Below are 10,004 nucleotides of genomic sequence, written 5' to 3'. Positions count from 1 at the left end.
TGTGGAGAAATAGGAACACTTTTACACTGTTGGTGGGATTGTAAACTAGTTCAACCATTATGGAAAACAGTATGGCGATTCCTCAAGGATCTAGAACTAGATGTACCATATGACCCAGCCATCCCATTACTGGGTATATACCCAAAGGATTATAAATTATGCTGCTATAAAGACACATGCACACGTATGTTTATTGCAGCACTATTCACAATAGCAAAGACTTGGAATCAACCCAAATGTCCATCAGTGACAGATTGGATTAAGAAAATGTGGCATATATACACCATGGAATACTATGCAGCCATAAAAAAGGATGAGTTTGTGTCCTTTGTAGGGACATGGATGCAGCTGGAATCCATCATTCTTAGCAAACTATCACAAGAACAGAAAACCAAACACCGCATGTTCTCACTCATAGGTGGGAACTGAACAATGAGATCACTTGGACTCGGGAAGGGGAACATCACACACCGGGGCCTATCATGGGGAGGGGGGCGGGGGGAGGGATTGCATTGGGAGTTATACCTGATGTAAATGACGAGTTGATGGGTGCAGCACACCAACAAGGCACAAGTATACATATGTAACAAACCTGCACGTTATGCACATGTACCCTACAACTTACAGTATAATAATAATAAATAAATTTAAAAAACAAAAACAAACAAACAAAAAAAAAAAAGCCTGAAAAAAACCCAAAAAAAAAAAAAAAAAAGAAATAACTGGACAAAATTCCAAAAAAGCACTCCGTTATATATCAGAGGCATGAAAGTCAGACATAAGTGTTTCAAATTTCAAGCCAATTGCTCCAAACCTTGAAAAACGTCAATGTGTGAAAGCAGGTCATTTGCACTGAACCGCTGCCAACATATCAAAGGAAAACATATTTCTTGCTGAAATGTAAATGATTGGACCCTGAACTCTTTCATTATATGTTTGGCATTAAAGGGGCTTTGAGGTTACTGTTTGACCTATGCTAAAAATAAAAACCATGGACACTGAAAAAAAAAAAAAAAAAAAAAGTAATCCCATTTACAATAGCCATAAGTAAAATTAAATACTTAGGAATTAATTTAACCAAAAAACTGAAAGATGCCTAAAATGAAAACTATAAAACACTGAGGAAAGAAATTTAAGAGGACACAACAAATAGAAAAATATTTCATGTTCATGGATTGGAAAAATCAATATTGTTAAAATGTCCATACTATCAAAACAATCTACAGATTCAAAAAAATCCCTATCAAAATATCAATGGCATTCTTCAGAGAAATAGAAAAAATAAATCCTAAAATTTATATGGACCCACAAAAGACCCGGAATAGTCAAAACTATCCTAAGCAAAAAGAACAAAACTGGAAGAATCACATTATCTCACTTCAAATTATACTACAGAGCTAACTAAAACAGCATGGTACTGACATAAAAACAAACACATGGACCAATGGAACAGAATACAGAATCCACAAACAATTTCACAGACCTAGAGTGAACTCATTTTGACAAAGGTGCTGATACGGTTTGGCTGTGTCTCCACCCCAAATCTCATCTTGAATTGTAATAATCCCCACAAGTCAAGGGTGAGGCCAGGTGGGGATAATTGAATCATGGGGGTGGTTTCCTCCATACTTTTCTCATGGTAGTGAATAAATCTCACAACATCTGATGGTTTTATAAATGGGAGTTCCCCTGCAAAGCTCTCTGCCTGCTGCCATGTAAGACGTGACTTTGCTCCTCATTCACCTTCTGCCATGATTGTGAGGCCTCCCCCGCCATGTGGAAGTGTGAGTCCATTAAACTTCTTTCCTTTATAAATTACCCAGTCTTGTGTTGGCTTTATTAGAAGCATGAGAACAGACTAACACAGGTGCCAAGAACATACACTGAGGGAAAGACAGTCTCTTGAATAAATGTGCTGCGAAAATTTAATATCCTACACAGAAGAATGAAACTGAACTCATATCTCTTGAAATATACAAAAATCAACTCAAAATCAATTAAAGGCTTAACTCTAAGACCTCAAACTCTGAAACTAATATAGGAAAACACAAGGAAAAATCTCCAGAACATTGGTCTAGGCAAAAATTTCTTGAGCAATACCCTACAAACACAGGCATTCAAAGCAAACATGAACAAATGGGATCACATCAAGTTAAAAAGCTTCTGCACAGCCAAAGATACAATCAACAAAGGGAAGAGACAATTACAGAATGGAGAAAAATATTTGCAAACTATTCATCTGACAAGAGATTAATAACCAGAATATATAAGAAACTCAAGCAACTCTATAGAAAAAAAAATACTAATCCAATCCAAAAGTGGGCAAAAGATTTGAATAGATGTTTCTCAAAAGAAGACACATAAATGGGTAAGAGGCATACAGAAAGGTGGTCAACACCACTGATCATCAGAGAAATATAAATCAAAACTACAATGAGATGTCATCTCACTCCAGTTAAAATGGCTGATATCCAAAGACAGGCAATAAGAAATGCTAGTGAGGATGTGGAGATAAGTGGACCCTTGTATAGTGTTGGTGGGAATGTAAATTAGTATGACCAGTATGGAGAGCTGTTTGAATATTCCTCAAATAACTAGAAATAAAGCGACCATATGATCCAACAACCCTACTGCTGGGTATATACCCAAAAGAAAGGACATAAGTACATCGAAGAGGTATCTGCACTCTTATGTTTGTTGCAGCACTGTACACAATAGCTAAGACTTTGAAACAACTTTAATATGCATCAACAGACAAATGTATAAAGAAAACGTAGTACATATACACAATGTAGTTCTATTCAGTCATAAAAAGAATGAGATTCACTCATTTGCAACAACATGAAGGGAACTGGAGATCATTATGTTAAGTGAAATAAGGCAGGCACAGAAAGATACACATAGCATGTTCTCACTTATCTGTGGGATCTAAAAACAAAAGAATTGAACTAATGGACATAAAGTATAGAAGCATGGTTACCAGAGACTCGAAAGGGTAGTGGGGGCTGGGAGGGGAGGTGGGGATGAATAAGACCTACTATATGGTAGCACAACAGGGTGACTATAGTCAATAATAACTTAATTGTACATTTTAAAATAACTTAAAGAATGCAATTGAATTGTTTGTAACTCAAAGAATAAATGCTTGAGGGGATACACCATTCTCCATGACATGCTTATTTCACATTGCACACCTGTATCAAAACATCTCATGTACCCCCAAACATATTAATATATACTACTATGTACCCATAAAAATTAAAAAAGATAAAAATGAAAAATCTATATATACATACACATTAGTATATATGAAAATTAATATAAATAAAAATAATAAAATGTTTGCAAACATAAAGTAAGCATATAATTTAGTCATGAAATTACTGTCTTGGAAAAAAACAAGGATTAATTTCATATCAAAATAACATGTTGCTTAAACATTAAATTATACTATCAGATTTATGCATATATGTGACTGTATTTGTGCATCTGTGTGTGGGAGGGGTCGCAAATTGCAATGGTATTCTCTTCATTCTCACACTTTCCAAATTCATCATTTTCAACATTCTAGCAGCGTCTTCTGAACATACATTCACATTTTTAAATAAAGACTCTGTTTCTATTTCTTACTTATCTTTTTGTGGATTATATTAATAATGTTTTATTATGAGAGATGAGAATTTTAATCTTCAACTTCACCTCATATTTGAACACACCCTCGATAGACACACTCACTTTCCCACACTCCTTTTTCCAGAATATATTTAGATGACAATTTTTATATCAGTATTCATTGCTTACATCATTCTGACTACACAAATATGGTTCTCTGGTAAGACAGCTATGATTAAAATTTATTTTTAGTACTATCCTGGGCTTAACCATGTCTCCTTATTTCAATTTGTAATTGCTGTTTCCCAAGTTAGAATTATTGACAAATGTTCAGGCAGATGTTTGAAACTCCTTTTTGAGCTATTGGAAACTCTCATAAAATCTGTCACATCTCTTTTGTTCTTGCTGTCTCCTCTCACTTCTGAATTATCCACCAGGTCCATTCTGAAGTAGTTCTTTTCTAGGTCTGGTGCTAGGCAGCCTCCCTGACATTCTCATTCTCCTACATGAGGTTTCCTGATTGCTAGAGCTCAGGACTTTCTCTAACTAGGTTTCAGGCATTTGAATGAAGCATATTCTCCAATATTTTTCTGAGAAAGGGAAAATAGAAGGTAAAATTTTTGGCAAACATGCAAGTATGAAAACACCCTATTTCTATTAATATACAAGATAATATTAATAGTTCTTGAGAATTCTGAATCCTAATTTTTTCAATATAACCTGGTATAGATCTGAAAGTTTTTGTGGTTTTCCCTTTAATTCTCATGTCCTGACATTCCATAACCCTGTGTCTAGCAGTATATGTTTTCATTTCATTCACTCTGCTGGACATTGAAGAGAATTTTCCATTAAGATGGTGAAAGAAAAATGTCATTTCTCTAGATCAGTTCCCTTTGTGTTGGATACAGTTAGCTGCTGAATTTTAGGAAGCAAGATGAATAAAAGAGCTAAGAGTCTCCTAATTGAAGGAGCAGACCCGTACCAAATCTGCCTTTCAAGCCTACACCTCATGCCTTTTCTGGCACTACCCTGTGTCTCTGAGTACAGGGCTTCTTAAGCTCAGTTTCTCTAGAGAGTGAGCCTCCTTCTTCTTGTGGGAAGAAATCAGTTACCTGATGAAAAGGCTTGTGGAGGAAACATAGGCAGGGAAAGCCTTCTTTTTCAGCCTCATTCTCTACCATTCTTTAACCCTTGAAACTTCCAAATACTACTATTGGAGAGACTTAAGGGACACTGATTAACTTTTCCTTCTTGATAAATTTTTCTCTTCTGACTTTTTGCTTACAAGTTTATCCTCTCTGTACAGATTTGTCAATCCTCTATATGCTCTCTGTGTTTTAGAAATTTGTTAAAGTCTTCTTGACTATCTCCTGTACTCTTCCTATCTTAAAGGACCTAAATGTCTAATATCCAAAATCTATAAAAAAATAAAAATTAAATTAAATTTAAAAAAAACTTAAATCAACAAGCAAAAAACAAAAAAAAATCAATTAAAAATGGGCAAAGGACATGAACAGGTACTTCTCAAAAGATGACATACAAACAGCCAACAAACATGAAAAAGTGCTTCAACATCACTAATCATCAGAGAAGTGCAAATCAAAATCACAATGACGTACCATCTCACACCAGTCAGAATAGCAATTATTAATATTAAAAAGTCCAAAAACAACAGATGCTGGTGATGTTGCAGAGAAATGGAAATGCTTTTACACTGTTGGTAGGTATACAAACTAGGTCAGCCACTGTGGAAACCAGTTTTGATATTTTTGAAGGAACTTAAAATAGAACTACGAGTTGACCCAGCAATCCCACTATGGAGTATATGTCCCAAAAATACTCATTCTATCAAAAAGACACACACCCCAATATGTTCACTGTAGTGCTATGCACAATAGCGAAGAAATGGAATCAACTTATGTGCCCATCCACAGTGGATTGTATGAGGAAAATGTGGTAAATATACACTGATATGGTTAGGCTGTGTCCCCACTCAAATCTCATCTTGAATTGTAGCTCCCATAATTCCTACACGTTATGGGAGGGACTCAATGGGAGGTAATTTAATCACGGAGGCAGGACTTTTCCATGCTGTTCTCGTGATAGTGAATAAGTCTCTACCAGAGACTTTTTTTGAGGCCTTTCCAGTCATGTGGAATTGAGAGTCCATTAAACCTCTTTCCTTTATGAATTACCCTGTCTCAGGTATGTTTTTATGAACAGCATGAGAACAGACTAATACATACACCATGGAATGTTATGCAGCCACAAGAAAGAACAAAAATTATGTCTTTTGTAGGACGATAGATGAAGTGGGAGGTCATTATCCTAAGCAATCTAATACAAGAACAGAAAATCAAATACCACATGTTCTCACTTATAAGTGGGAGGTAAGCATTGAATACACAAGAACTTAAAGATGGGAACAATAGACACTGAGGATCACTAGATGGGGGAGGGAGGAAAGGGATGTGGGCTGCAGAACCATCTGCTGGGTAATATGTTTACTGTCAGTGTGATGGAATAGCTGGGACCCCAAGCCTCAGCGTTACACAACTTACCTATGGAACAAACCTGTATTTGAACCCTTTAATCTATAATGAAAGTTGACAAAAAATCTTGTAGAACTCTATAGGTTAGTAACTGTTCAAAAAAAAAGGCCTAATTCTTATTTGTAATTAGGTTATTGTCATTTCAATGGGGGATACTGACAGAGGAGAAAAAAAGAATATTTCTTATCTGTAGCATAAGCAGAAGTCCTTAAAAGTAAACTTCTAAAGTAAAGTTGTACATAAAAGATAAAATTATTGACCCCCTCAAAAAAATCTTATTTTGTCCAACACCAATTTCATGGAAACCGTCTCAGGTACATATTCTGCCTAAATGGAACATTCTTTAGGTACCTCTTCTAGTAAACAGAATTACCTTCCTTATGAATCTAACTTTTTAGAATACTTAGCAGACTAGGAATTTTCTCAGGCAGACTCGCTACATTTCTAGGATTACCATTTCTCTTTCAATAAGTGCAGTTTCCAGTTTCCCTACTCCAACATTCAAACCTGAAATTTTGAGAATGAGAAAAGTTATCTTCAAAAACATACTTGCTATTTAAAAATGGGCTTCTCATAATAAAACCAACATGTAACACTAGGCCAATTTATCTTGTCTCTTCCTGCCATAAATCATTATCTGTTTTTTTCAGAGATGCCCTACCCACCTTGGACTAGAGCTCTATTGCTTTTCCTACTGCTGTCTGTCTTCCTTTGTCTCAGTTATCTTCCTCTACTGTGCAAACATGCCCTTTTTACCTTTTTTACTTGTTTTTTTTTTTCTTTCTGAGACAGAGTCTCACTCTGTTGCCCAGGCTGGAGTGCAGTGGCACAATCTTGGCTCACTACAACCTCCACCACCTGCGTTCAAGCGATTCGGGTGCCTCAGCCTCCCGAAGACCTGGGATTACAGCCGCGTGCCATCATGCCTGGCTAGGTTTTACATTTTTACTAGAGACGGGATTTGGCTATGTTGGCCAGGCTGGTCTTGAACTCCTGGCTTCAAGTGATCCACCCACCTCAGCCTCCCAAAGTGCTGGGATTACAGGTGTGAACCACCATGCCAGGCCAAGATATCCCATTTTAATCACACCATTAGTTTGGAACAGATTACAGTTGGGAGCAGAGTTTAAGTAATGAAGCTTCTCTAAGAGAAACAGGAAGGAGGACATTAGCAACACCTTCCCAACATCTTCTCTAAAAGTCAATTAACTCTTCATCTGTGATCATACCTGTGACCTCTGGGTGCTTCAGCAGGAGAAGGAGAGCATATCTCAGGGTTGTGCTTGTCGTCTCTGTCCCAGCTCCAAACAAGTCAACTGCAGTGTTTTCCAAGTTTTCAATAGTAAATTCAGACTGTTGGTTGTGCTTTTCCTAAGAATGATTTGATGCAATTATCTGACAAATTATTTACCAGCATATTTGATTACAGCGAATTCAACACTACTCACATTGTTATATAGTTACCAATATAGAAACTGGAAAGCATACTACTAGAAAAAAAATACTGTATGGTGTAGCAGAAGCTGTAAACCAACTTGCCCAAATTTTATTTTCTACCCCCTTATTCCATGCTTGCCTAAAAATTCCATTCATCAGGCTCTCTGCAGCTAGCTGAGCCACACAGCATTTTTTTTTTTTTTTTTTTTTTTTTTTGCCAAAAGATATAAGCAGAAGGTCTCTAGGTCCACTTTCATTTCCTCTTTCATACTCAAAACACAAATGTGAAGTAGGAGGTAGAATAGACTCCATCCTGGGATTTGATCATGAAAATGAAGGTCTGTATACTAAATTCAGTGGGAAAAAAGGAAGGCCCTTGACTCTCTGCTGCTTTGGGGCTGCTGTATTATCCCTAGATTGCCCCACTGTGAGATTCCCTGTATTTGAGATAAATAAAGACATTATGTGTTAAAGCCATTATTACCTGTAGACAACTACAATCTAAATTAGTAAAAAGGTAAATTAGGGCCATATCATTAGATACTGTGAGCCTGAATCAAGAGTCTGCAATTATCTTCTTCTGTCAGAAAGGTACATGGACTCAATATTGCCTCCAGATTCATTATAAAGTTGAAATTTTGTAAAAATAAATATGAAAAAAGCAATATGACAGCAAAACCTAGGATAAATTATAGAGAAAGAGAATGGGTTTACAATGACAAGATGGGCCCACGCTATTATAATCGAGATGGGAGGCAACAGACAACTTTTTCTAGGGTGCAGTAGTGCAGGAATAAATAAAAATATACAAAATGAAGAGAAAGGACAATGATGAATATGGAGAATAAAGGAATTAATTGTCACAGGGGATAAAGGAGAGAGTAAGGGTAATGCATATGCCAAGGCTCAAAGACTGGAGTTTTCATAATTTGGAAGTTAGGAGAAAGAAAGCAACAAATAAGGAATACTTAGTTGAAAGAGATCATCAATATACAAAACATATTACTTTTTAACCAGTCCCTAGGCCAGTAATAAATTAATTACGTTTTCAGAGTCTCCAAGTGATGTGTGTCATGTTGAATATTGTTTAATCAACACCACTGAAATAGACTAGATCCTCTCAACACGTCTACTTACTAGATGAAGATGGTCCTATCCCTTGGTAACATCAGCTTCACACAGTTTTCTAAGCTTGTCATGTTAAAAATTACTCTTGGCCGGGCGCGGTGGCTCAAGCCTGTAATCCCAGCACTTTGGGAGGCCGAGACGGGCGGATCACAAGGTCAGGAGATCGAGATCATCCTGGCTAACCCGGTGAAACCCCGTCTCTACTAAAAAATACAAAAAACTAGCCGGGCGAGGTGGCGGGCGCCTGTAGTCCCAGCTACTCTGGAGGCTGAGGCAGGAGAATGGCGTGAACCCGGGAGGCGGAGCTTGCAGTGAGCTGAGATCCCGCCACTGCACTCCAGCCTGGGCGACAGAGCGAGACTCCGTCTCAAAAAAAAAAAAAAAAAAAAAAAAAATTACTCTTAAGTAAGAACAGTGCACTCACAAACCAGTATTAACATTTCCATCTGTTGTCTTGAGCTTGGTTATTTAGCAGTTATGTGCCTAACCTACCTTATTAATGATAGTAGCCATATTCTACTTGCTGGGCTCAAATCTAAAGAGCACCCCTCTACCTCAGAGGCAGGCCAGGGCATTGTCCTGCACCTCGCCCTCAGAAACAGACTCACAGCTACAACTCAGTCTGTGGGCTTCAGCTGCTAGGGTGTACTATAGAGTCACAGATCTTGGCTCTGTGGGCAATCTACATTCAACCCTGCCACAGAGAGTGAACCTGTACCCCAAGACCCAGGTGTCACAGTATCTGATTAAAAGTCTTTGAGTCTAGAATAATGCTTCTATGACAACTTCAAGGATGTATACCTGTAACCCAGCACCAAAGCAGCTGCATGTATGCCATGTCAGAGTTGACATCAAAAGAAATCCCTTAGGCTAAGTCACCCTAATTTTAGGAAAATAAAAATAGGAGGACACCCAAATACTTTGATACCAGGGACATTAACAATCTACACTACTCCTGATACTGCTGCAAACTTCTACAGCCTAGGCCACCAAGGCACCCAAAATTATTCCTGATGTTGACCACAGCTAGAGAAACTACACAGATACTATCACACTGCATCTATTCAAAAACTGAGTTACCCACTCTTCATCACCTGCACACAGACACTCAACTTCAGATGAAAGTCTTTCTCTATGAAATCCACTCTAGAAACTGGAATAGCCACTGTCCCACCACATTCATAGACATCAATGCAGGGACAAAACATGAAAAATCAAGAAGTATTACACCACCAAAAAGACGTAATAACTCTCAAATAACAGAACTCGATGAAA

At 37.4% G+C, this 10,004-nt stretch overlaps 1 protein-coding gene across 3 annotated transcripts in view; it reads right to left on the bottom strand.

The window, feature by feature from the left end:
- The window catches only part of LOC112631550 (cytochrome P450 2C9), a 63,205-nt gene that overhangs the window by 16,280 nt on the left and 36,921 nt on the right, over positions 1 to 10,004 (bottom strand). For all 3 annotated transcript variants that reach the window (XM_025396868.1, XM_025396869.1, XM_025396870.1), the window contains one exon: positions 7,394 to 7,535. In XM_025396868.1, the coding sequence (XP_025252653.1) occupies positions 7,394 to 7,535 (142 nt within the window). The remainder of the gene's footprint in view (positions 1 to 7,393; positions 7,536 to 10,004) is intronic.

The sequence above is a fragment of the Theropithecus gelada genome, chromosome 9, assembly GCF_003255815.1.
Source record: "Theropithecus gelada isolate Dixy chromosome 9, Tgel_1.0, whole genome shotgun sequence".
Taxonomy (NCBI): domain Eukaryota; kingdom Metazoa; phylum Chordata; class Mammalia; order Primates; family Cercopithecidae; genus Theropithecus; species Theropithecus gelada.
Note: the sequence above shows the minus strand (reverse complement) of the source record. Positions and strands in the feature narration are given on the sequence as shown.